Source organism: Danaus plexippus, chromosome 11 (assembly GCF_018135715.1).
Source record: "Danaus plexippus chromosome 11, MEX_DaPlex, whole genome shotgun sequence".
Taxonomy (NCBI): domain Eukaryota; kingdom Metazoa; phylum Arthropoda; class Insecta; order Lepidoptera; family Nymphalidae; genus Danaus; species Danaus plexippus.
In genome coordinates this window covers 3,715,540-3,737,967 of record NC_083544.1, presented here as the reverse complement: position 1 = coordinate 3,737,967, position 22,428 = coordinate 3,715,540, and the positions used below count along the sequence as shown (strand labels likewise).

General features: G+C 30.8%; 6 protein-coding genes across 9 annotated transcripts; 3 read left to right on the top strand and 3 right to left on the bottom strand.

Annotated features, from left to right (window-relative positions):
* The first annotated feature begins 136 nt into the window (after positions 1-136).
* On the top strand, positions 137-2,045 carry LOC116765911 (BRISC and BRCA1-A complex member 2-like). Its single transcript, XM_032655549.2, has 7 exons — positions 137-373; positions 450-748; positions 829-1,004; positions 1,101-1,223; positions 1,340-1,403; positions 1,477-1,630; positions 1,754-2,045. Exons 1-7 carry the CDS (start codon positions 286-288, stop codon positions 1,951-1,953), a joined length of 1,104 nt encoding a protein of 367 aa, XP_032511440.1. The 5' UTR covers positions 137-285; the 3' UTR covers positions 1,954-2,045.
* Positions 2,046-3,285: 1,240 nt separating this feature from the next.
* Positions 3,286-4,962, bottom strand: LOC116765862 (holocytochrome c-type synthase). Of its 2 annotated transcripts, XM_032655488.2 has the most exons (5): positions 4,803-4,962; positions 4,477-4,712; positions 4,162-4,398; positions 3,960-4,084; positions 3,286-3,851 (listed from the first exon to the last, which is right to left on the bottom strand). In XM_032655488.2, exons 2-5 carry the CDS (start codon positions 4,648-4,650, stop codon positions 3,614-3,616), a joined length of 774 nt encoding a protein of 257 aa, XP_032511379.2. In that variant the 5' UTR covers positions 4,651-4,712; positions 4,803-4,962; the 3' UTR covers positions 3,286-3,613. The 2 variants fall into 2 exon arrangements, with proteins under 2 accessions (XP_032511379.2, XP_032511380.2); XM_032655489.2 differs by lacking the exon at positions 4,803-4,962 and having other exon boundaries at positions 4,477-4,730.
* Positions 4,963-6,921: 1,959 nt separating this feature from the next.
* On the bottom strand, positions 6,922-7,585 carry LOC116765590 (large ribosomal subunit protein mL55). Its single transcript, XM_032655112.2, has 2 exons — positions 7,255-7,585; positions 6,922-7,109 (listed from the first exon to the last, which is right to left on the bottom strand). Exons 1-2 carry the CDS (start codon positions 7,447-7,449, stop codon positions 6,966-6,968), a joined length of 339 nt encoding a protein of 112 aa, XP_032511003.1. The 5' UTR covers positions 7,450-7,585; the 3' UTR covers positions 6,922-6,965.
* Positions 7,586-7,819: 234 nt separating this feature from the next.
* LOC116765588 (choline transporter-like 1) lies at positions 7,820-14,016 on the top strand. Of its 2 annotated transcripts, XM_032655107.2 has the most exons (12): positions 7,820-8,104; positions 8,207-8,741; positions 8,871-9,043; positions 9,115-9,174; positions 9,265-9,432; positions 9,520-9,655; positions 9,917-10,064; positions 10,927-11,067; positions 11,558-11,720; positions 11,959-12,180; positions 12,465-12,604; positions 13,049-14,016. In XM_032655107.2, the coding sequence occupies exons 1-12, from the start codon at positions 8,000-8,002 to the stop codon at positions 13,050-13,052; spliced, it is 1,995 nt and encodes a 664-aa protein (XP_032510998.2). In that variant the 5' UTR covers positions 7,820-7,999; the 3' UTR covers positions 13,053-14,016. The 2 variants fall into 2 exon arrangements, with proteins under 2 accessions (XP_032510998.2, XP_032510999.2); XM_032655108.2 differs by lacking the exon at positions 13,049-14,016 and having other exon boundaries at positions 7,821-8,104; positions 9,929-10,064; positions 12,465-12,611.
* A 140-nt stretch (positions 14,017-14,156) lies between these two features.
* LOC116765589 (ribosome biogenesis protein BRX1 homolog) lies at positions 14,157-15,999 on the bottom strand. The gene is made up of 5 exons (XM_032655111.2): positions 15,787-15,999; positions 15,364-15,640; positions 14,995-15,278; positions 14,647-14,884; positions 14,157-14,396 (listed from the first exon to the last, which is right to left on the bottom strand). Exons 1-5 carry the CDS (start codon positions 15,907-15,909, stop codon positions 14,194-14,196), a joined length of 1,125 nt encoding a protein of 374 aa, XP_032511002.2. The 5' UTR covers positions 15,910-15,999; the 3' UTR covers positions 14,157-14,193.
* A 399-nt stretch (positions 16,000-16,398) lies between these two features.
* Positions 16,399-22,406, top strand: LOC116765626 (LMBR1 domain-containing protein 2 homolog). 2 transcript variants are annotated; one of them, XM_032655174.2, is made up of 10 exons: positions 16,399-17,010; positions 17,091-17,278; positions 17,767-18,145; positions 18,222-18,392; positions 18,478-18,655; positions 18,725-18,906; positions 19,088-19,327; positions 19,532-19,733; positions 20,359-20,454; positions 20,718-22,406. In XM_032655174.2, the coding sequence occupies exons 1-10, from the start codon at positions 16,837-16,839 to the stop codon at positions 20,891-20,893; spliced, it is 1,986 nt and encodes a 661-aa protein (XP_032511065.2). In that variant the 5' UTR covers positions 16,399-16,836; the 3' UTR covers positions 20,894-22,406. The 2 variants fall into 2 exon arrangements, with proteins under 2 accessions (XP_032511065.2, XP_032511064.2); XM_032655173.2 differs by having other exon boundaries at positions 20,685-22,406.
* The last annotated feature ends 22 nt before the right edge of the window (positions 22,407-22,428 follow it).

The window sequence follows — 22,428 nt, the reverse complement described above, 5'->3', positions numbered from 1 at the left end:
GGAAAATTTAATATGAAATAATAAAATGGCACAGTTTATTCGAAAAGCATACTTAAATTTTTTGTAATCATTATTTATTTTGAACACAAGAACATATATTGCTGTCAGAAACGTTAGTGTCAATTGAAATATTACCTAGAAATAGAATGTCAAAAGCCAGTTTGTGTATACAGTAATTCCACTCAGAATTAAGCATGTAAACAATTCATTAAAGTTATAACAATTGTACACAATTACCAAACTTCAATTACATATTTTCTAAAACTAAATTTTTTAAAATTCAATATGTCTGTAGATAATTTAGGATTCCTGAATGAAATCTCTCCTATGTTTCGACCTTACATTCAGAGTATATACCAGGATTTAAAACTAGGTAATGATATCAATTCAAATATTCAAATTCATAATATTAAAGTGTATACTAAACTTAAATTTCAATAATCATTTAGGTCTCTGCAAAGCCAAGGTAGATTTGGAAAGAATCGGCGGTAATTCAAGTGGAGCTGAGAGTCAGTTTAGATTGGTGCTTCCTTACTGTTCAAAAAAATTAAAATGGGATGTAATATTTGATACTTCGACGCCATGGTTTGCACCTGACTTTCGATTTGATGATGACAGTTTCTTGAGCAGTGCAAATGAAGATTATTTAACAAAAAGTGTTCCTAGTTTGACTAATTGGGATGCAAATAATCCAAAATCACTTGGCGATGTTTTATCGGAATTGATTAAATTGTATAAAATACATCAGGTTAGTTTAAGTTTAGTTAATAAAAAAAAAAATATTTCCATATTTTTATGAATACAATATTTTTGACATTTCAATAACAGGTCCGAAAGCTCCATGAAGATGCAAACTCTCGAGCATCTTTCGAATACAGTGCCTTGATGGGGAATGCTCTGACAACAGAGAAAGATGTAGAGGTGTGGGTTGGTGGACATATTGTTGAATTTCTTATTAAGCTTAAAGTGGATGTCTTACGATTACCAGAATTATATAATGATGGGTAATTATTAATATATTGTCTAATAATAATTGTAATTAGGAAACTATTGTTCAGAAACTAGTGTCTTTATTACTAATAGTAATTTCACTATTTCAGGACTGAACAAAATCCAGGCATAGATACAGCTCTGCTACTTGTTAGATATCCAAATTCAACAAATGCAGAATTAATTTTATCACCGTTTCTGACTAAAGTTCTTGGAAAAATCACATTACCAATGTAAGAGGCAAACTTAAAACTAAATTATTTTTTTTAACCACTTTTTCATCAATATAAATTGATACTATTTCCCTAATAATATATAACCTAGGATAATGTGATTGTTTATGATATAGGATGCACCACTCAGGGGTACTCATGGATTATGTTCCACTAGTTACAGAGATTTTAAACAATAAAGTAGGTAAAACCAAATAATGTGTTCACTGTTTACATAGTAATGTTTAATAAAATTGTAAAAACCTTCTTCTAGATATATCACCTTCTTAATAATGACAAACTAAAACGAGATCTACTAGCTCAGTTAATTGTAAAATATGAAGGTGCAATATTAGAACATGATGCAAGCAGTGCTGCCCTCTTGTTACAAATGAATGATTTTTATTGGATATTGCAAGTTGATATTGGTATGTAAATTTTATAATATCTAAGTATAAAAAATAAGTACAAAATATAAGTTTTTACTATAAAGCTATTTCTTTTTTGTACAAAATACGAATATATGCTGTTAATGCTTTATTTTCTTAAAGGTATCAAATTCCCAGAAAAACCACCAGTACTAACACTCAGATCTGTATATTACTCTTCAAAAGGAAAACCTAAGTTTAAAGTGCTACCCAATTGTCCATACACCAATTTCGAAGGATACATAATGCAGCAAGTAGAAATATTTAAAAATGAATGCAAAGGAATAACTCAGAGCCAACAAATAATAAGCATTGACAACTGAAGACTAAATGATTGTCATTCAATTTAAAAAATTATTGTAATATCATGAAAATATTTTAATTCTAAGTGTAAAATTATAAATCTTTTGAATTCTGTTACTTTTTATTACATACTTATTCCTTATATATTTCATTTGTAATAAAAAAAACATATATTTTTTATTTTGAAACAGGAATCCCTACTTATATTATAAATGCAAAATTAACTCGTGTCTATCTGTCACGTTTTCACGCCTAAAACGCTGAACCGATTTTGATGAATTTTTGGTATAGAGATAAATAGAACCCCGGAGAAATACATAGGGTACCTTTTATCCTAAAATTACATCGGTTAAATTGCGCACCACATTTTCGTATAATGATACCTACCCATAATTCAAATAATCGGCATATAAAATATTTCATTGCGATCCCAAACGTGATCCCGAGCCAAACTTGAACCCAAAATTACACAGATGTAACAATGAAGTGCAGTTCAGATTTAGTGGCCGTATTTTTTTCCCGACTCAAAAATAAACAGGGGAACCTGGTATCCATTATTATTAAGGCTTAAGGGCGCATTTTCATTGGTCGATAAGGCCCGCATTCGGGGTGCGGGAGATTTCTGTAACGCATGCCATAGGGCCCGCAAAGAGTTTATCGTTTTCACTGGTCGTCAGAGCCCGCATACGGGGTGCGGGTGAATTCCATAACGCATGCGATAAGGCCCGCATGCGTGGAGCCATTTTCACTGGTCGTTAGAGCCCGCATTTGAAGTGCGAGAGAATTTAGATCTCTACGAGTTTTAGCATTTGTGAATCCGAAAACCGTTCAGCCATTTTGCTCCCACGCTGCGTAAATAAAGCGTTAATAATATAAATAATGCGCGTAGTATTGATGACGTCTCATAAATGACTGAACGGAGGCGAGTCACCGCATGCTTTGTATCGACCGAGTTATCGACTGACTAGTTTCATTGGTCGTTATCCCGAATGCGGATATCACCCGCACACGTTTAATCGACCAGTGGATTTCATTGGTTGTTAGCTCGCATGCGGGTACTCCCCGCAATCGGGCTAACTACCGACATATCGACCAATGAAAATGCGCCTTTAAACCAATCTATTTCAATAACATAATTTTGAGGAGGCAATGATTTTACTTAATTCCATTAAAGATCTTCTAAAACTCAACTTACATCACTAAATTCAAAGTAAAATAAAAAATTCTTTTTATAAAATAATATTAGGTATTTTTTTTGTCTCAGTGCATCTTCTTGTAATTTTATAATACTTTGTGAACTCTTAGAAGTACCAATATTATTAGTGCAGGGAAAGAAATGTTATGAAAAAAGAAACAGTTGAAATGTTTATTTTCTAACAAATGATAAGGTAATAAACAAATTAATTTAAGTACTAAAAGTAGTCAATACTAATATAATTATGTTATCTAAATGATTACTTCTATTTATTGCTGTGTCCTAAATCTTTCACAAAGCAATAAAATTAATGATACTAGTTAAATACCATGAGAAAATAATCACAAAGAGTTATTTCAGTGACAATATTACAGTCGACAGAAGTACCCCACACTACATAATTACTCATAAAATTTCTGTAAAGTCAATTACTCCCAAATTAAAAACATTTCGGAGGTTTTATATATTTTAAAACAATTATTCACTTAATTAGTCAATTTGTTTTGTTTCTTGTCACCAATTATTTCATAGCGGTATCTCATATACATAACTCTCATTCTGTCCCAAACATTTTCAAGTGAGTCTACTGCTGGCCTGACATCAAGCAAAGCAAACTGATACTTATTATCAACTTCTCCTCCATCGTAATAATCAATGATATAACGCACGTCTTTGCCACACCTATCAACAATCCAGTCGTGACGATCAAATGGTAGTTCATATCTGAAAATTAAATACATAAAGTATGGGTATAAATTAAAAATTATAAGGAATCTTTTAAAAACTTGTAATGTTATAAATAAACCTGCTTCATTAAAAAATAAATCTTACCCCAACCAAGAGCGGAATCTTGCTCTAGGACTATAATCTGTGGCTTTACCACCAAAGCTTTTAAGTCTTGGGTGACCGCATTCCTTGGCATGCAAAGCTTCCCATTTTAAAACTTCTTGCCAAGCCTTTAACAGAAATAACTTTTTATTAATCTGATACAAACCACTTTAACTATAGTTGGTATGATTAGAGAAGTACTGACTTGTTCATTGTTAGCATTATGGATTTTTATTATATCTTCCATGTCTTTTTCCTTAATTTCGTCATCCTTCCAACGCCAGCCCTTACGCAGCATAGCATTCCAGAACATTTGCTGACTAGGATACACCCAAAATTCTGTTGATCCGTCAGGCATAGCCCGCGGAATGGTTGAAACTTGACGATTGGTTGGTAGAGGAAATGGTTGATCGGGTGCAGGTTGTTGATTTGCTGGTGGCATCTAAAATAGTGAGCGAAAATTATATTGATGTTTTATTTATAACAAAAGATCTACAACTATATAAAATAAATGACAAACCATATTATAAGGATTGATGTTATTATCATGTTGCACCGGACATTCAGAGGGTTTCGTTTTGAGTTCATTTTTTTCTTTGGCGTCTTTATTGTGCATTGGACATTCTGGTGGAGGGTTACCTTTCATTTCTGGTAACTTGGCATTCAATGCTTCTGCCGACACTTGACTTCCCATTTTGTATTTGTTTCTTACGTAAGGTTACAAGGTTAATAGAAATTATAAGGTTGTCATTTTGACTGCAAAGGTAAAAAATATATCTTTTATGATCTAGAGAAATAAATACAATCTTTACAATTAATTACGCAACAATTAATAAATAAACTTACTAATGACAAGATCAATGTGACTTCTCTAATATCCAACGACTGAACCTACACATGACGAAATTTAGTTCTTGGCTCTTTTTAGCCTTGGCTACTGTCAATTGTCAACTTTTTATGTCAAGTATAATCTGCCATTCATAGAAATTAAACTTAGAAATATTAGTTTAAAAATTAATTTTTGTAATTCCTTTTTTCTTCTTCATTTCATTACCTTTATTTTTATTTCTCGTAAAGAATCTATTAAATTGAAGATTCAAATTCCAATCACAGTAAACTTCTAACATTTTCTAACAATTAAAAAAGTGATCAACAACTTGAAAATTTTTTTTTAGTTAGACTCGATTTCACTTTTTTAATTGTTAGAATTTTTATAAGAGCTATCGCTGTGTTTTTAGCCTTAAAAAAGAGGTGAAACAGAGGTATAAATATGTCTAGTCTTTGATATAACATATTAGGACATCACCTATTATTTCAACTAAGCGTGTCCCTTATTCTCAGAACAAATAATTATAAACAATAGCGGCATTCTTCTAAAACCAAGGTCTAAAAACGGAAATGCGTTAGATTAGCTCATAGCTGTTTGCGAACTATGTATAGCATTAGAGATAACGTAGAGAATTCAGTTCTATGGAAAATTTTACGAAGTAGGATCATAAGAAGAAAGAGCTTTTGGATAGGCAATCTAATTCTCAAAAAAAAAACTAATAATTATATTAAATATTCAATTACTTTGTGATCACGGACATCTCTTCTGCCCGTGATCACGGTTGCTGCAAAGTAACCGAAACGTCGGGAGTATGTAGTTATTAAAATAATAAAATACGTTTAGTAATCTGAAAAATATTAGTTTCATTTATTATTCAATAACGTTCATAAATCTTACCGGATGAGAGATTTGGCCCAGACATGATAACCGGCCACAATGGTTTAGCCAAGACGAAGTCAATCGTGTTTTGGACGAATCAAACGTTTCATTAATCTAACTTCACAGCCTATTTTAAGAAATAAGACCAACATTGTTAATTATTGGTTGCTTTGTTACAGATTTTAAAGTGTTTACAGGTGGCAGGCTAGAAACATTATATTCCCTGGCCTTTGTGTAGCAATCGAAAAATTATGTAAACAGGGAATTCAAACATTACCCATATATGTTAAATTTAAGTTAGTAACATACTTTATAAGATCCTCTATTTTTTCATTTTATAATTAACTATTCATATTTTTATTGTGATTGTATAATACATACAAAACTTAGTTAACTTTCCCTTTGCTAGATGGTTTCTGACGCAATTCCACAATATATATATATCTTTTACGTATTAAGTTGATGTTAAGCCAAAATACCTGAAGTAAATAAAATTTTTACAGAAAATACAGAATGAATTATGAAAAATCCATTGACACAAGCAATATTCAAACTTTGCCTTCTGCAAAATGTATCATTGCACATTCTTCTGCAATTACGTTATGTTAAACTACAACTGAAATAGATTTTTTTTTTCTTTAAACAATCTGCCCAAAAATTGCTGCTGAAAATCATGAGTATATGATATATATATTTTTTAGAAATTTGTTACTTTAATTGTATTCTTTTCAGTTTTAAGCATAGCCATACACCCAAAGTGAACTTGGTATGTTTATTCTATATTTTTCACAACTCCATTTTCATTGGTATTTGCTTTTTCTTTTGGAATATGTTTAAATTTTTTTTTAATGATTCTAAACTAAAGTTAGAAGCATAAATTAAATTTAAAGACATAAGTTGTGTTTTATTCTTCTTAACATAGCTGGAAAAAGATTATTTGGAGTGACAATCTTCCTTTTCAATAAGAAATTTATAATTCCCTGTTTGTTGTCTGCAAATTACACTTATAATTACATTTTTAAGTAAGACTTGGAATTATCTGTAGGAATGTTATAAGCTCTTTGTCTGGCATACAAGATGACCCAATTGATTTTTTTATTTAAAATTTATAAATTTCAATAAACCTGCCATTTTTTAGAAAAGAGTATGAATCTGTTTGCTACCTACAAAAATGGGCTTTTAAATTTTAAAAAATCTTACGGGTAATCTTACCAATATGCAACTTTGTTAAAACAAGAGTTTAGATAAACTAATATATGATCATTTATTATTTATTATCACCTAATTAACATAACTACAAATTATTTTTTAAGATACTTCAAATATTTCTTTGCATTAAAATTGTCTTCAATTGTATCACTAATTTTGACTTTTCTTTTAGGCTTCCTTTTCTCTAATCTCAATTTCTTTTCTTCCTCAGACAGGGATGAAAGATCCAACGGTAGCTGGGAATATTTTATAGTTATTAATTTATATGCATTATTTAGGTAATATGATATTAACGTGTCTAATTTACATGAAAAGTTACTAGAATTATGTAATAAATTATCTAATTGCTAGTTACAAATAAAAAATAAAACAATGTCTCACTCTGATAATTTTTCTAGGTTCATGATAACGAATGTTGATTGAAGCTCCATTTGGTAGAACTACTTTTGTAGGGTACATTCTAGTATAAATCTCTCGATGTATTTTGGTTATGCTAGCTACATTGTTGTTGAGGTTCCTTTTTGAACAACAGTTTGATATGGCGGACCTTAAATTTAGAAGTATTTTCGAATTCATAATTAAAAATTATGAATGTAACCTATACGTTTATTAATTCTAGTTAAGAAATTTTTTCCGTAACAATTTTCTTTTTCATAGGTGCCTATTTACCCTTTTTTCAACTTTGACAGTTCTTTACAGATTGACAGACACAGAACTGAAAATGTTGTGGGTTCTTGCGTTTAGATGTGCAAAGCACCAACATTTTTAATGTTGTAATTTTGGTAGATATATATTCAGAGTTGTTATTTGAATAAAATATTTTTGTTATTAATAAAAAAATATTCTGGGTTTTGCCTTCTTTTTTAAATTTCATATACTTTCACTGTTCACACATTAATGTATGTTGTATATAGACATCGAATGATTGAGTAAAAGAGAACAGAGTAGGTGGTACATATTATACCAATTGTTTGATTGTTTTTGTTTTGAACTGGGCGTGGGTAGCTAGCGCAGTAGGTAATCACTTAATAAGAAGCTCAGTAATAAATTAAACTGAAACAATGTACAAAGAATCTGCCTGATATCACTTTTATAATATTAATTACTTGAAATATTTTTATTTAAAATGGGTTGCACGCAAAGTGAGATTGCTCCTCAAAATGAAACGCCCAAAAAAGGCTGTACTGATGTATTATGGCTTGTTATCTATATTATATTTTGGATTCTAATGGTAAGTGTTTTAGAAAGTAATTTTATTTTTTTATATGAATTGGTTTGAATGCTAATAGAATTGTGTTTAACTGACTGAAAATAATCACATATTTTATTTTAGATTATTATTGCGGCTATATCTTTTGTTTACGGAAATCCTCAGAGATTAATAAATGGATATGATTCATTCGGCAATACATGCGGTGTCAAGAATAACAAGAAACTTATAAATTTCCCATTAGCTGGTATCAGTACTGCTGATAAAAGTTATTTATTTTTTATGGATATTAAGGAACTTCGAAGATCACTTAAAATATGCGTTAAACAATGCCCCAATAAAAAGTTGGAATCATTCAATGATCTGCAAAACTTTTACCGGGAGACTGGATCAAATCTCTGCAGATATGATATCCATTTGAATAATGTAACAAGCACCAAAGATCTGCACAATTTTATAGGTCCTTGTCCAACATTGCCTGTATATGAGTCATTTCCACTTTTAAATAGATGTTTTCCTAAATCTGCTAAAGATTTAGCTCAGAAAGTTTTCAGTGACTTTTATGACTTACTAAATAGTTGGGATACCATCGAACAGATGTTATCAGACCTGTACTCATCATGGAAGGAAATGATTATTTGTGTTATAATTGCATTTAGTAAGTTTTTATGATTGTTTCTTGACTTATTACCACACAAAAAATAGTTTAAAATTCAAATATGCTTACTATATATATTTTATAATGTAGTCTTTTGCAAAAAGTTTTTATATGATTTTCACATTTCAGTTTGTTCATTGATCATGGTATCAATCCTGCATTTATTAGCATCTCTAGTGTCATGGATTTTCATGATAATAGTATCCATTGCTAGTATAGCTGGAACGGCCCTCCTGTGGTACACATATCATGAGTTGAAAACTAAGCAAAGGGATTTTTCTGATACAACTATTTACTTAGCTGTAAGTATTTTTAATATCTTTCAGTTATCGGGATATATTACTTTAAAAATATATATATTTAATTTTTCCAGGAATCTCTTAAGAATGAAAAAGCCTTCCTATGGTATTCTATCATTGCAACCATAATAACTGTAAGTATCTACAAACATTGTTTAAAAATTGACATCATTTTGTATGGTACATGAGTATGTTTCTGGAACTGACAAAAAAAAATTTTCCAGGTAATATTATTGTTACTAGTGTGGGTGATGAGATCACGTGTCTCTTTCTTGGCAGATTTGTTCAAGGAGACTGCACACTGTTTGGGTTCCATACCAGCTCTCTTCCTCCAGCCAATTATAACATTTTTCTTCCTTATATTATTCCTCACCTTTTGGTCACTAGTTGTAGTAAGTATGATTATCCATTGTGACTGTACCAGTTTTTAAAAAATGAAACAAAGAATCCAGATATATAATTTTTTATTTATTTCCAAGGTGTGCTTGGCAACTGCAAATTATCCAGGTATACCATACAAAACAAACTTCTTTATTAATGGAACTCCTTTACCTGACCATGTTGATAATGCAGCAGTTCAAGCACAAAATATCGACAAAAATGCTAATCTCAAGAGTAAGTTATAATGAGATGATAGAACAATACCTTGTAAATCACTAACAGTATTAAAAGAGACATTAATTTATACAAGATATTTTATATGATACTCGAAAACTCAAATTCTTTTTAGAAGCAAGCTGTCACCTGTTGCTTGTAATTTGTCATAAAGTTTCCTTGGTTTTATTATTAACATTACATTTCCTTTCTTAATGAAATATGAGTTATGAACACTAATCAATGTGATTGGGGATGTATACCCAAGCTTAAATCATATAGGTTATGTTTTAGACCCAATCGAGTTTGATCCAATGTGGGTGAAGAGCATGTGGTGGATGTGTCTCATATGCCTGGTCTGGGGCAGTGAATTCATTTTGGGATGTCAGCAGATGACTATCGCTGGTGCCGTCTCACATTGGTACTTCAGGTATGTTTCATGTGTATTAATGTTTTTAATTACACAAATAAATAAAATTCCACTTCTATTTGTAATATCGGCATAAAAGTCGATTGCAAAATATTTATAAATATGGATATAATTCATAACCAAACAGCATTTACCAAAGGGCTAAAATATATTTTTTTAAATGTTATGTGTCTGTCTGATTGTGTATTCAGTCTAACCTCTGAAATGGTTGGATAAAATATAAGCCGCGACTTTCCAGGGAAAGTTTTATTTATATATACATATGATGAAAAAAATTAGGAACAGAGGAGGCCGTGACTCGTCACTGCATATTGAATTATTTTGCTAAAATTCACACATCAATTATTACACGAAAATGAAATATTAATGTTAGATATTAATTTTTTTTAAATAAAATGAATCAATAGTGTAGTAAAATCTACAGACACTATGACTCATGATTAGTCAGAAGTAAAGATTGCATAGAATATATGACACATCTTTCCAGTAAAGGATTTTCTATCAATAACATAAAACCATTTAAATATAAGTTATTTACTTTATATGCAAAGGACAGATAAATTTTTGTAAATATTAAATTATAATCTTAGGGAATATGTTGAAGACTAATAATAAATGATATGTCTAGAAGCAGTCATAGATCAAACTTGACAAATTTTAACAGGGAATACTGAACTTTATTGGAAGGCCATTTGTTTTTATACAATGCTAAACAACTCTTTGGTATTGGAAATTTTTACTTTGAGCGGACTGTCACTGAAGGAATAGAGAATAATTATAAATGGTCTATAAATTATTAATTACAGGATTGTAAAGCAGAGTTATAGAATGTTTCCACTTTTTTTTAAATATTTTGTTACAGAGGTCCAAACGCAAATCCATCGCCAGTACTATATTCCATAGGCAAACTTTTGAAATATCACCTAGGTTCTGTTGCTAAAGGATCTTTCTTGATAACTCTTTTCAAAATACCACGACTCATTCTCACCTACCTACACGCTAAGTAAGTAAATGGAAGCAAAATTAGTTTTTTTTACTATTAAAGAAGTAATGTTAGCTTATGTTGAAATTAAAAAGAAATATATATAGTGTCCCAAGAGGTGAATAATGAGATATGTAGAAAAATCCCTCAAATTATTGTCTTTACACATCTCATCTACATCTAAGTATTTAATAGAGTTGAAATAATATATGTAGTAATATAAATAACTTTTAAAAGTCAATTTACCAACAGGTTCTTAAAAACTAATCTGTGATATTCTTGACATTTGTTACTTTTTATTAAAACATTTAAGGTGTATTTTATAGAGAATTTAGTATAAATTGTACACAAAAATAAAGACAAAAAAAAAACCAGCACTATATAAAAAATAGAAGAAATGAAAGAAAAATTGCTACTAGATTATATGATACTTATTAAAACCGAACCATGAAGGGTTTATTTGTTTTTTTTTTTTTTTTTTGATTAATACATTATATTATACTTATAATAGGTTGTCTGCAAGAGCCGAAAAGGGTTCAGATTGTGCGAAATGCGGTCTCAAGTGTGGAATTTGCTGTTTCTACTGTCTGGAAAAATTCATACGCTATTTAAATCACAACGCGTACACTATCATAACGATCGATAGATGTCACTTTTGTAAAGCCGCGGGAAAGGTAAAGTATTTGTACAATATTATTTATTACAGATCTTAATAAATGAGAAGTACATAGAATAGTAAGAACAGACAGCATGAGTTATATATATATTTTTTTACTGTTTAATTTGAAAACTACGTAACATAGTTTTCTTATTTTTTATGATTCTACAGCTATGTAGCTGATATGACAGGAAAAACAAATATAATATGTAGAATTTAGTTACTTATTAAATTTAATGTAAATATATTTTCAGGCGTTCAGTACAATTGTGAACAACGCACTTCAAGTGGCGACGATCAATAGTGTTGGGGACTTCATACTTTTCCTTGGGAAGTGCATTGTGACGGCTCTAACAGGCATTGTTGGACTTCTCATGTTGAAGAGAAATCCAGATCTACATTTCTTTGCAGTTCCCACTCTCGTTATTTGCATCTTTTCATTCTTTATCGCGCATTGTATCCTGTCCTTGTATGAGGTATGTTAATTGAAAACCTTAAAGATACAAATTATTGATGTCCAAAAATTTCATTATATATTCGTTATTGAACTAATACAAAATATATATATTAATAATCAAATAATTACAGTTCCTCTTCTGTCTCAAATTTTTATTATAACTTAATATACAACTGACTTTACTTATAAAAAAAGTACCGCAGATAAAACATTCGAATAGAATTTTAATCAACACAAAAAAAACTGTTATATGAAACCTGCTTCGAAGTATACCATTTATCAACAACCTCCATATATTTTTAGATGGTTGTGGATTCTCTGTTCCTGTGTGTGTGCGAGGATCGTAACAGTAATAACGATGGACGTTGGCAAAGCTCGCGACTGGCTGAACTCGGTTTGAACAAGACTGACACGACAGATGGCGCTGAAATGCAGGATCTCAAGTACTGACATGACAATTTAAATTAAAAAAAACTTTGTGTTGCTATTTAATGTAGTAATTTTTGGTCTTGCTCTATGTTTTTCCTAACAATTATTGAAATAGTTATCTTATATACTACATTTAACTTAACTTTTTATATATCAAAAATTTTATAAGCTCTGATGTTTTTGTTAACCATATTTGATTACTTATTTATTGATTTATTGCTATTATTTATATATTTTTAAACCATATACCATTGATCTTGGATGTTGTCGGGTACATGCATGTTGCTTCCTACTTATATTAAAATTAATATTAAATTATTGAAACTTAGCATGTCCAGTTTAACAAAGCTTTTTAACAAAACAGCTATTTAATTGTTGCGAATTAACTAAGATTATATGTCTGTTTTGTGATTATCTTAAAATTTCATTCTAGTACAAGGTATCGTTTTTTTTTCCAGATGAATGTCATCAAAGAATATGAATACTAATGAAATTTAGGCTTATCAATGTTTGCTTGACTTTTATAACTTTATTTTTTATAGTGTTTACACAGTTTTAGTACTTTTTACATAGTAAAATATTTATTATATATAGATCTAAGAGAAACTATGGTTTATGTGAATTGATATTTACTTTTAAATAAATCGGTTTTATCATAACACTATTTTAACGTGTGCTATTTTATAGATTATATATTTACTGTTTGATAGAGCACTTGACGTTTTGATAATCTCAAACATGAATTTAAATGCAACAATTGTACCTATCATGTTATTGCATCTTACATGTCATTACACAATCCGGTGTAAACCTGTACGGTAGGAATTGTGGTGTTAGATAGTTTTTAACATTTACAAAGTACATTTTGGTATTAAAAAGAAACAAAGATATTGCATAAAGTTTTAAAATCAAATCCATTTTGCACTAATCAAATAAAATTCTCATATATTGCTGTTTCAGTGAATTGTATAATAAATGTATTGCTTCATATTAGAAATAATTTATTACCTGAATAACAATAAGAGGCTTGATTGTTAATATCTTAGGTTCTGATATTTTATCATTCCGTCCTATATTAACACAAAGTTTTAAATCAGGTTACAATGTTGTGTTTACTCAATTTTATTTATAAGAGATAAGTTTGTGAATGTATTTGAATAACTTTCATTATTTTGCTCATGGTTTTTTAATGAGGTTGAAAAAGTATTTGACATTTATAAGTATGGTTTTAAGTACAACATTATATTTTTTATGTGTTGGTGTAAGACATTTTCTTTGATGTAGTATAGCTTTAAGGGTATAGCTATTTTCTACCTCTCACTCTTCCAGATTTGCATTATTTAATGTATTGCGAATATTTTTAATGTTTATATAAATCTGTTAATCATTTTTTAACCAATAAAAGTTAAAGTGCTTGCCTTAATAATTTTTTTTGTGTTTTCTCAAATCTTTTGAAATTATGTAAGGTATTAATTTGAAAAAAAAAATCTAAATTTTTACTTAATTTAACAATCTAAATTTTTACTTAATTTAATAAATACTTTGGTTATGAAAAAGAAAATAAAATTATATGTTTGAAAATCTATTCTTTTAATTGATAAAATTATTTCTTTGTAGGTTTTTTCTTTTTGATCTGTTTTCTCTTCTTTATTTGATCAGAAATTAATTTGCTCTTCGCTTTGAGTTGTTTACGCCTTATTGTCTTCTCTGGTCGCTTTATTGATTTTTTCTTACCAACTCTTGGTTTAGCTGGAACTTCACTTTCACCTTCTTCATCCATTGATGCATCTTCTTGCTTTATTTCTTCTACAGATAAAATAAGACAGTATAAGAACTCTTAGAATCAGATGACTAAGAATATCACGATAGAAATATTGTAGAATAATGGAACAATAAAAAAATTACATGTCTGGTTTTATAAAAAAAAGTTTCAAGACAGTAATCATTAAACAGTCAAGTAAAGTATAACTATATTATTTTTTATATGACTATTACGATTTTGAATATGGTGTAATGTTATTTACAAACCAATGTTCTATATTTTTTTTATATTTACCTTCAATAACAGCATCTTCAGCTTTCTTCAAAGGATCTCCTTTGAAGAAGTCAGCCCCTTCAATATCAGGATATCCAGTTTCCGGTCTAGTCGCCTCATTCATTACTTTTTTCTCAATTCTTCTCTCATACTTGTTTGCAGCTTTCTTTGAATATGCTTGTCGCAGTTTTGCTGGACTTACATATTTAGGGTTCTCCCATAATGTTGTACCCCCAAATGATCCAGAAAATATTTTTGTCTACAAAAGATGGTATTTGAATGTTTTATAAGAAAAAAATATTATTTATTTCACCGTATTGAATATTAATAAACTTATGAATAATTCAACAATATAGACACAAAACTCACTGGATTGAGTACAAATCGGGGTCCAATTTCAGCTAAAGCTCCATCTTCAGAAAGTATTTGGTAATTTCTAAACCAAATGCGGTTGTCAAGAATCATGAATGTATAAACATGATCAAAGAATGGTTGACTTTTGGGATGATGTTTTGGAACTCCAAATATTTGTGTTAAGAGTTCCTTTAAAAGACTATAATGGGGGTCTTTTGTGAACTGTGGGTCAAAGGATAACAATGGCCTAGAGCCTCTTAAGCAGTTGCCTGTCATTTTAAGCTCTCCCATAGTGTAAACTGAAATAATAATGAGTGGTTTTAATCAAGTTTTGTCCAAGTTTAAAGCTACATCTTTCAACAATGTTATTTTAAAAAAACTTACTGTTTTCAACCAAAAATTTTGCACTAGGTCCATTAGGAATATTGGAAAACCATACATATAAATCCCTCATTTTTCTCCCTTCAAAAAGTATGCATTTGTTGCAGTTTTTCATTTCACTGATCTCATTCACCACATATAAGTTCTTACTTCTTTCCATTTTAGATTCGGTTTTATGGTGCGGCATCAGTTTTTTTAAATCCTCCATTAAATGCCGATGACGATGATTTATACTACGTGCAGCGAATACTAAAACCCTTTGCCTATTAATCCATTTTGCCTAAAACGTTCGAAAAAAGGTAACAATGTATAATTGATAAACTTCATAAATTGACTTAAAAGTTAACTGCTGCATCAACAGAAATAAACCTTGTATACAAATTTGAGAAATATATAAAAATTCAGAAGTTTTTCCACTTTTACTACCTGTCTAGAAGTTGGCTCATCAGAAGATCGGACGGCAGGTAGCACGACTTCATTTTCTTCTTTGGGTTTTTCAGGAGCTTGTTTGATTTGTTTTTTAGTCTTCTTTATTTTTAATTTCGCCATATGTGACCTGTAAAAGGGTTTTCTTATTTAAAAACTGCAAACTTCACAACACGTGGTTTTACCGCTCCAAAAATTGAAACAAAATATCTATTGTTGACAACTGTTAACGTCACACTGACATTTACACGATAGATTATATTATACTTTTTAAGATACATGTTTCCCGAAGCCTTTAACGACTAAAATTACTAAAAATAAAAGATTTCTCTCAAGTACTTTAAAAGGGATAAAGATTTATTATTCTTTAATTGAAATATAGTTATATAATTTACTCTTTCGACTATAATTGCTTTTGAGATAAAAAGTGACTATGAAAAGATAATGGATTTTGAAATTAATAATGTTGAATTAACATTCACACAAGTACCTAATTGGAAAGATCGTCAAATTTCTTGAAGCTTCATATTTGACAAATTAAATCTTTTGACATTGGTAAAAAATTCCATAATAATAGTGTGGATGAAGCCATAGCATAATTAAAAAAATTGAAATCATTAATCACTTTTCACTAATACTCTATATGTCATTTAGCGTTATGTGGTGATTGTTGTTAGTTTTATTAACAAATTTCGTCAATATTTCACAAAATTATTGTTTTGAGAGAAATATATTTTTATTGTACATTATTAAGAAGTGTTAAAAATGTTACTGCGTTATACTTAAAATGACTGAAGCGACTAACAAAGCCGTCAAGAAAATTGAATTCGAACCAATTTTACCCGAGTCGGGAATTTTATTTTACGAAGAATGCCCATCAGAGTATGAAATTGAGCGACCTATATTACTTCCATTGAAATCCCCAACTCAAATACGTTTTGAAGTACTTCAACAAGAAGCCGTGCAAGTGTGGAAAGAAAGACAGAAGACGTCAAAGAAAAACTAGCATATGTCTTTGTTTTTGTGATTGCATTATTATAATAATATAATATGGCATACACGTTGTTTGTGGTCGAAATAATATCGGCTTTTATTTTAGCAGCTACCTTATTATATAGATATGGGGATTGTTATAGAAATCACATATTAGTTACAGTATCTGTTCTAATAGCATGGTACTTCTCATTTGTTATCATGTTTATTCTTCCTTTGGATATATCATCGGTGAGCCATTTCCCTAATTATAATGAAACAAACATTGCCATCCACAGCAATATTATGTATAACATTTGAATTTCTTTTAGACTGTATATAGACAATGTGATAATGGAACTCATCCTGTCACTGCTGCTACAGTTACTGGGACTGGTAATGGCTCTATTTCAACACCCACCCCTGATACTCAGTGTCAAAAGCCATGGAGTTATGTTCCAGATATTGTCTTTCCAAACCTTTGGAGGGTAGTTTATTGGACTTCTCAATGCTTAACTTGGTAAGACTACAAATTGTGATAAATATTTTGTTATTATTTGATAAAGACCTGTATTTTACCTGTATTTAACTTTATATCAGAGTTCTTTTGATAATTCTATTATGGTGAATCATTAACTGCATTTATAACTTTTACATTACAGTATAATAGATATTGTAGAATTATCTCTTAACTCTTGAGTAACTATGTCAGGACTTAGTGAAATTAAACTATCAGAATAAAATAAAAAAAAACTGCATTCATAGTAATAATCTCACTAATATGATGCTTGGTTAGTTAGAGAAATAGTAAAGAAAAATTTATATCTGCTGTTATGGTATCATGTTGTTGTGACCAGTCTTAATATTTTTTATGTGTGGACTCAATTGTCAGAAATTTATATCATATAGAAAACACTGTATGCATCCTACTAGAGATTAGGCAAAGTATAGAATTGTTAAGTTTATACAATTAGAAATACAAAATATTGTTTTTTTTATATCTTTCAGGCTTATCATGCCAATGATGCAATCATACAGCAAAGCTGGAGATTTTACAGTGAAAGGGAAATTGAAATCGGCTTTAGTTGACAATGCCATTTACTATGGCTCGTATTTGTTTATCTGTGGCATACTTCTCATTTATATTGCCCTTAAACCTGGTGTTTATTTGGATGGTCCAAAAATCAAAGCCATAGCATCCTCTGCAAGCAACACTTGGGGCTTATTCCTGTTGATCCTACTTCTTGGGTACTCTTTAGTAGAAGTACCCAGGAATTTATGGAATAATTCCAAGAAAAATTACACTTTGACCTATAGCTATTTCAAGGTAGCAAAATTGAGTACAGACAAGTGTGAGGCTGAAGAAACAGTTGATGATATATTAGAGGTATTTATGGAGACCTTCTGATTTTTTCTTTTGTCTTTCCTGTGTTACTGACATATTGTATGTTTTTTGTCCACAGTGCTTAAATTCTGTAACAGCCGCAGTAGGGCCCGGCCATCCTTTACATAGTCATGTTGAGACTATAGTACAAAAGTTGCCGATTCAATTAAGGGATAAACTGAATTCCAGATCTCCCCCAGAAAGGCCTACACCACCTTCCCTGAAGTCTCTAGTCAATTTACACAAAAAAGTCAGTAAACAGATTTAGTGATGTTTAATTACGTAATAAATTCCTTTAGATGTTTCTCTTATTTGATATTTATCTTATTTTTCAGACAATAAAGGCCTTGCATGTTTTACAACGAACGGAAACTCAATGGGGTCTCATGATGGAACGTATCTTTCATTTAGAGGATGTCGCATCCAATTCCCGCTCACCAGACAGGAGATTCCAACACACATTCCATACTCCACGACCAAGACTACAGAGGATATTTTATCCTCCTATCATTGGTAAACATTAAAACCAATTTGGTTGTTTTATTTAAGTTTACTTGAATTAATTTTGGAATATATTTCTAGAGTGGTACTGGGAATGTTTCCTTCGTCAGTACTTCCTGAAGGCCATGTTTGTAGTGACATGCATATTGTCAGCCGCCGTTGTTTGGTCAGAGTTGACATTCTTCTGTAAAAAACCTGTTCTCTCAATATTTGCTAACATAGTGCTGGCAGCTAAATCAACCTACAATTATGCTTGTATTGTTGTAAGTAATAAACAATTTCAAATTATACCATATATCTTAATTATTTATTTATTAAAGTATGATGGATAGTGGGCATTGGGCTGCGACCGAGACTTCATGGACATAATATTAGTATCAAGCAAAAAAAAATTCAATATAGAGAAGGAATGAATTTCATAATATAACATTGTTATTTTTTCAGTCCATATCAACCTTAGTTATCGGTTATATGTTCTACTGTGCATATTCAACGGTACTCAAGATTCGTCTCCTTAATCTCTACTATCTGGCTCCTCACCACCAGACCAACGAATACAGCCTTATATTCTCTGGTATGATGGTCTGCAGACTCACTCCCGCCATGTGCCTTAACTTCCTAAGTTTGGTGCATATGGACTCTCACGTCATCAAAGAGAGGGTCATGGAAACTTATTACACTCAGGTAATTATAACACAGCACAAACCTCTGGGATATTAATTGTAATGAATCAATTGCAAATTTTAATTGCAAACTGGCAATTAAATTCATTAACTCACATCATATTATAAGAACAATCAAACAAATAATATTGAGATGTGATAAGATGAGCTATTTTAAGTAAAATTGATAGACATAATTATAAAGTAACAATCATTCAATCTACAGATCATGGGTCACATGGACGTACTCGGCATTATTGCTGAGGGATTCAACATATACTTCCCGATGCTGGTGGTGTTGCTGTGTCTTGCGACATATTTGTCGCTGGGAAGTCGCTTGTTGTCGCTGTGCGGCTTCCAACAGTTCGTGGGTGACGATGAACTCACAACGGATTTGGTCGATGAGGGACGGGAATTTGTTAAGAGAGGTAATTGTGTTCTCATATATCGTAGATAGAAGAGAGAAACAAGTATTGCTAAAGTTACACTTTTTCTAGCAAGTGTATAATATATGTCCATTTAAGTTATCTAAAACAATCAGAGAAAGGTGAGAGCTTCGCGTATGGTTAGGTAATTATGTATAGGCTGTTTTTTAATATAAAATTAAAATTCAAGTGCCATAAAGACATTGATATTTTACAAAATAAAAAAAAATTGTTCAACAAATATATTTGAATTGGGATTAGATTTGTCATTGAAACATTAATAATAGCATCGACATAAAAGAAAGAAAATAAGGAGCATTATAAGTGAAACGACGACAAACTATGAAAATATAGCAATAATTTTAAACACTAAAATAATTTTTAAGATTTCGAACGTCATATTTCCATTTTTAAAATGTACCCTCACTGTAAGTTTCCAGAATTAAATAAAAACTATTCGCACATGTTAATATTAATTCACATACTAGGTATATAACATAAGTATGAATGAATAACAGGCCACTGTTTGTGTCTAACCTTAGGTTGCCGAGGCAATATAAATTTCGTCAAAAATCATATATTTTTTTATTTAATAGTATAAAAGTTGGAAATAATATTTTGAATGTAGAAAAACGCAAACGTCAACGTGCCGAAGAGTCCCTCGCCCGCCGCCGCGACTACAGCGAACGGTTCACGAACAGGAGGGATGAAGAGCACGACAACGGTAACACCGACACTACTGTGATACTTAGACATTAGCGCTGCACGGAGCCGTGCTAAATGTAGATTGAATATCTGTAAAAAATAATATGATGCAGAATCACTGTCATCGCGGACAGGCTTGCTTCTTGCTTATGTAAATTGTCTTGCATGAAAAATAAATTTTGTTTTATTCCCATAATATATAAAAATCCATTAATAGTATCAGTTACTGTGCATGCGTTCACGTTACAGCCCGTACCGGGCTCCTCAACGACGTCGATTCAGACTACTACGTGAGCCCCGACAGACACTCCTACCAGCGGGACACCTTCAGACCTGGCGTCGAGGACATCGAACAACGGTTCGGCGAGAGCGCGCTGCCCTCCATCAGGACGGAATACGAAGGCCGAAGACGGGACAAGATGACGATGCCTCCTAAAGGATTATTCGACGATGTGTAGGATGTTTTCGCGCCGTGAGGATGAACCGGTTCATTGAATTTGAAGATGTATAGGATATTCTCACCTTGTGAGGATGAACTAGTTCTCTGATGCTGTATAGGTTTTTAATGAAGGTATACAGGCGGTTGCCTTCGTTGAGATTAAATATGGCGTGAAGGATGTGTGGCTTATTGTTTAGTTTTACTATAATGAAACAAAAGATAATCTTTCCAAATCTTATGGAAATATAAATATGATAGGTTACTTGAGCTGGTGAAAATGTCTTTGTTGCTGTAATTAACAAAAAAAATGTAACAAAATAGCTCGGTATCTATTATAGTAATTGTTTCTCGGTGTATTTTTAAAAATTACGTCATATTCTTTCCGTCGTCAGAATAGTTTAGTTAAGTTCATAAGTGCATTATTGTCATTAGAATAGTGTAAATTGTAAATATAAGCTTTAGCACCCTTGTCCAATAACAGAAGGTTCGCTTAACGTCTCGTTACCTTCTGTAATATAAGAAGTAATTAGTTAATTTGTTTTAAGAAGTACACTTTCGTGAACTAGGATACAAAAAAATTAATAAGTGTAGCACTCGGGGACTGCCGCGGTGAAGCTATTGCACAGCATTTTGTATTAAATTATGCAATTGTAATTATTTATTTATGCACCAATTTTTTTGCGAGTTTAAATTTTATCGCGGGCTCGAGCTTACTCGTGGACAAAAAGCCTCCAGCATTGTGTGTAAAAGAGATAGAATCACTTGTGAGCAGGCAGCAGCTAGTAACACACACGTGTAGTCGCACGCACACATACACCGCGCCGAGGTCGGCCGAACTGAAACGACGTCCGACGCTCGGTGTTAGCTTTATTTTCCTTACGGAATTCCTCGACTCGGTCGCCGAGCTCAAAGCCCTCGATAAAAGCCATGCAATAGCTTAAAAACGTGTTTAGATGCAGTAAGTGTTGTTAGTGATGTAGTTATCGTGATTTTGTTTGTACAAAATATTTTGCTTTGGCAGTTAGTTTTTTTGTTTCATAATTTATAAGTGTTTCGTTTTAATATGATATATCATTGCCATAATAACAAATGAATACCTTTATTTATAATGATCATTACAATCATTTAACAATTTTAAAATTTATTTTTTATAGCAACACAAAGTTCATGGATATGTTAAAAATGATATAAAAGCAAGTATTATATTATGTTCTCAAGAAATACGTTTTCAATATTATTTTATATTTAATGGAAATATTAAGATAATGACAAGTTTATTATTTGTGATGGTTTAATTCGCTCGAGTTTTAAAGATAATTGTATAGACAAAAAAATTAATCGATTATACATTTACTTAGATAGTCTTTATTTAAAAATGTTAAAATATATATTAGTAGTATCGACGATCTAGTTGCAATATGTAATATAACAATATGCTTGGCTGTATAGAATCGGTGTAAAGTCAATTTATCGTAATAGTCTTGATTCATTCCATACACAGGTGCAATTATATTAAATATATCCTGACTTAATTTAAATTGTTTCATTTATTAA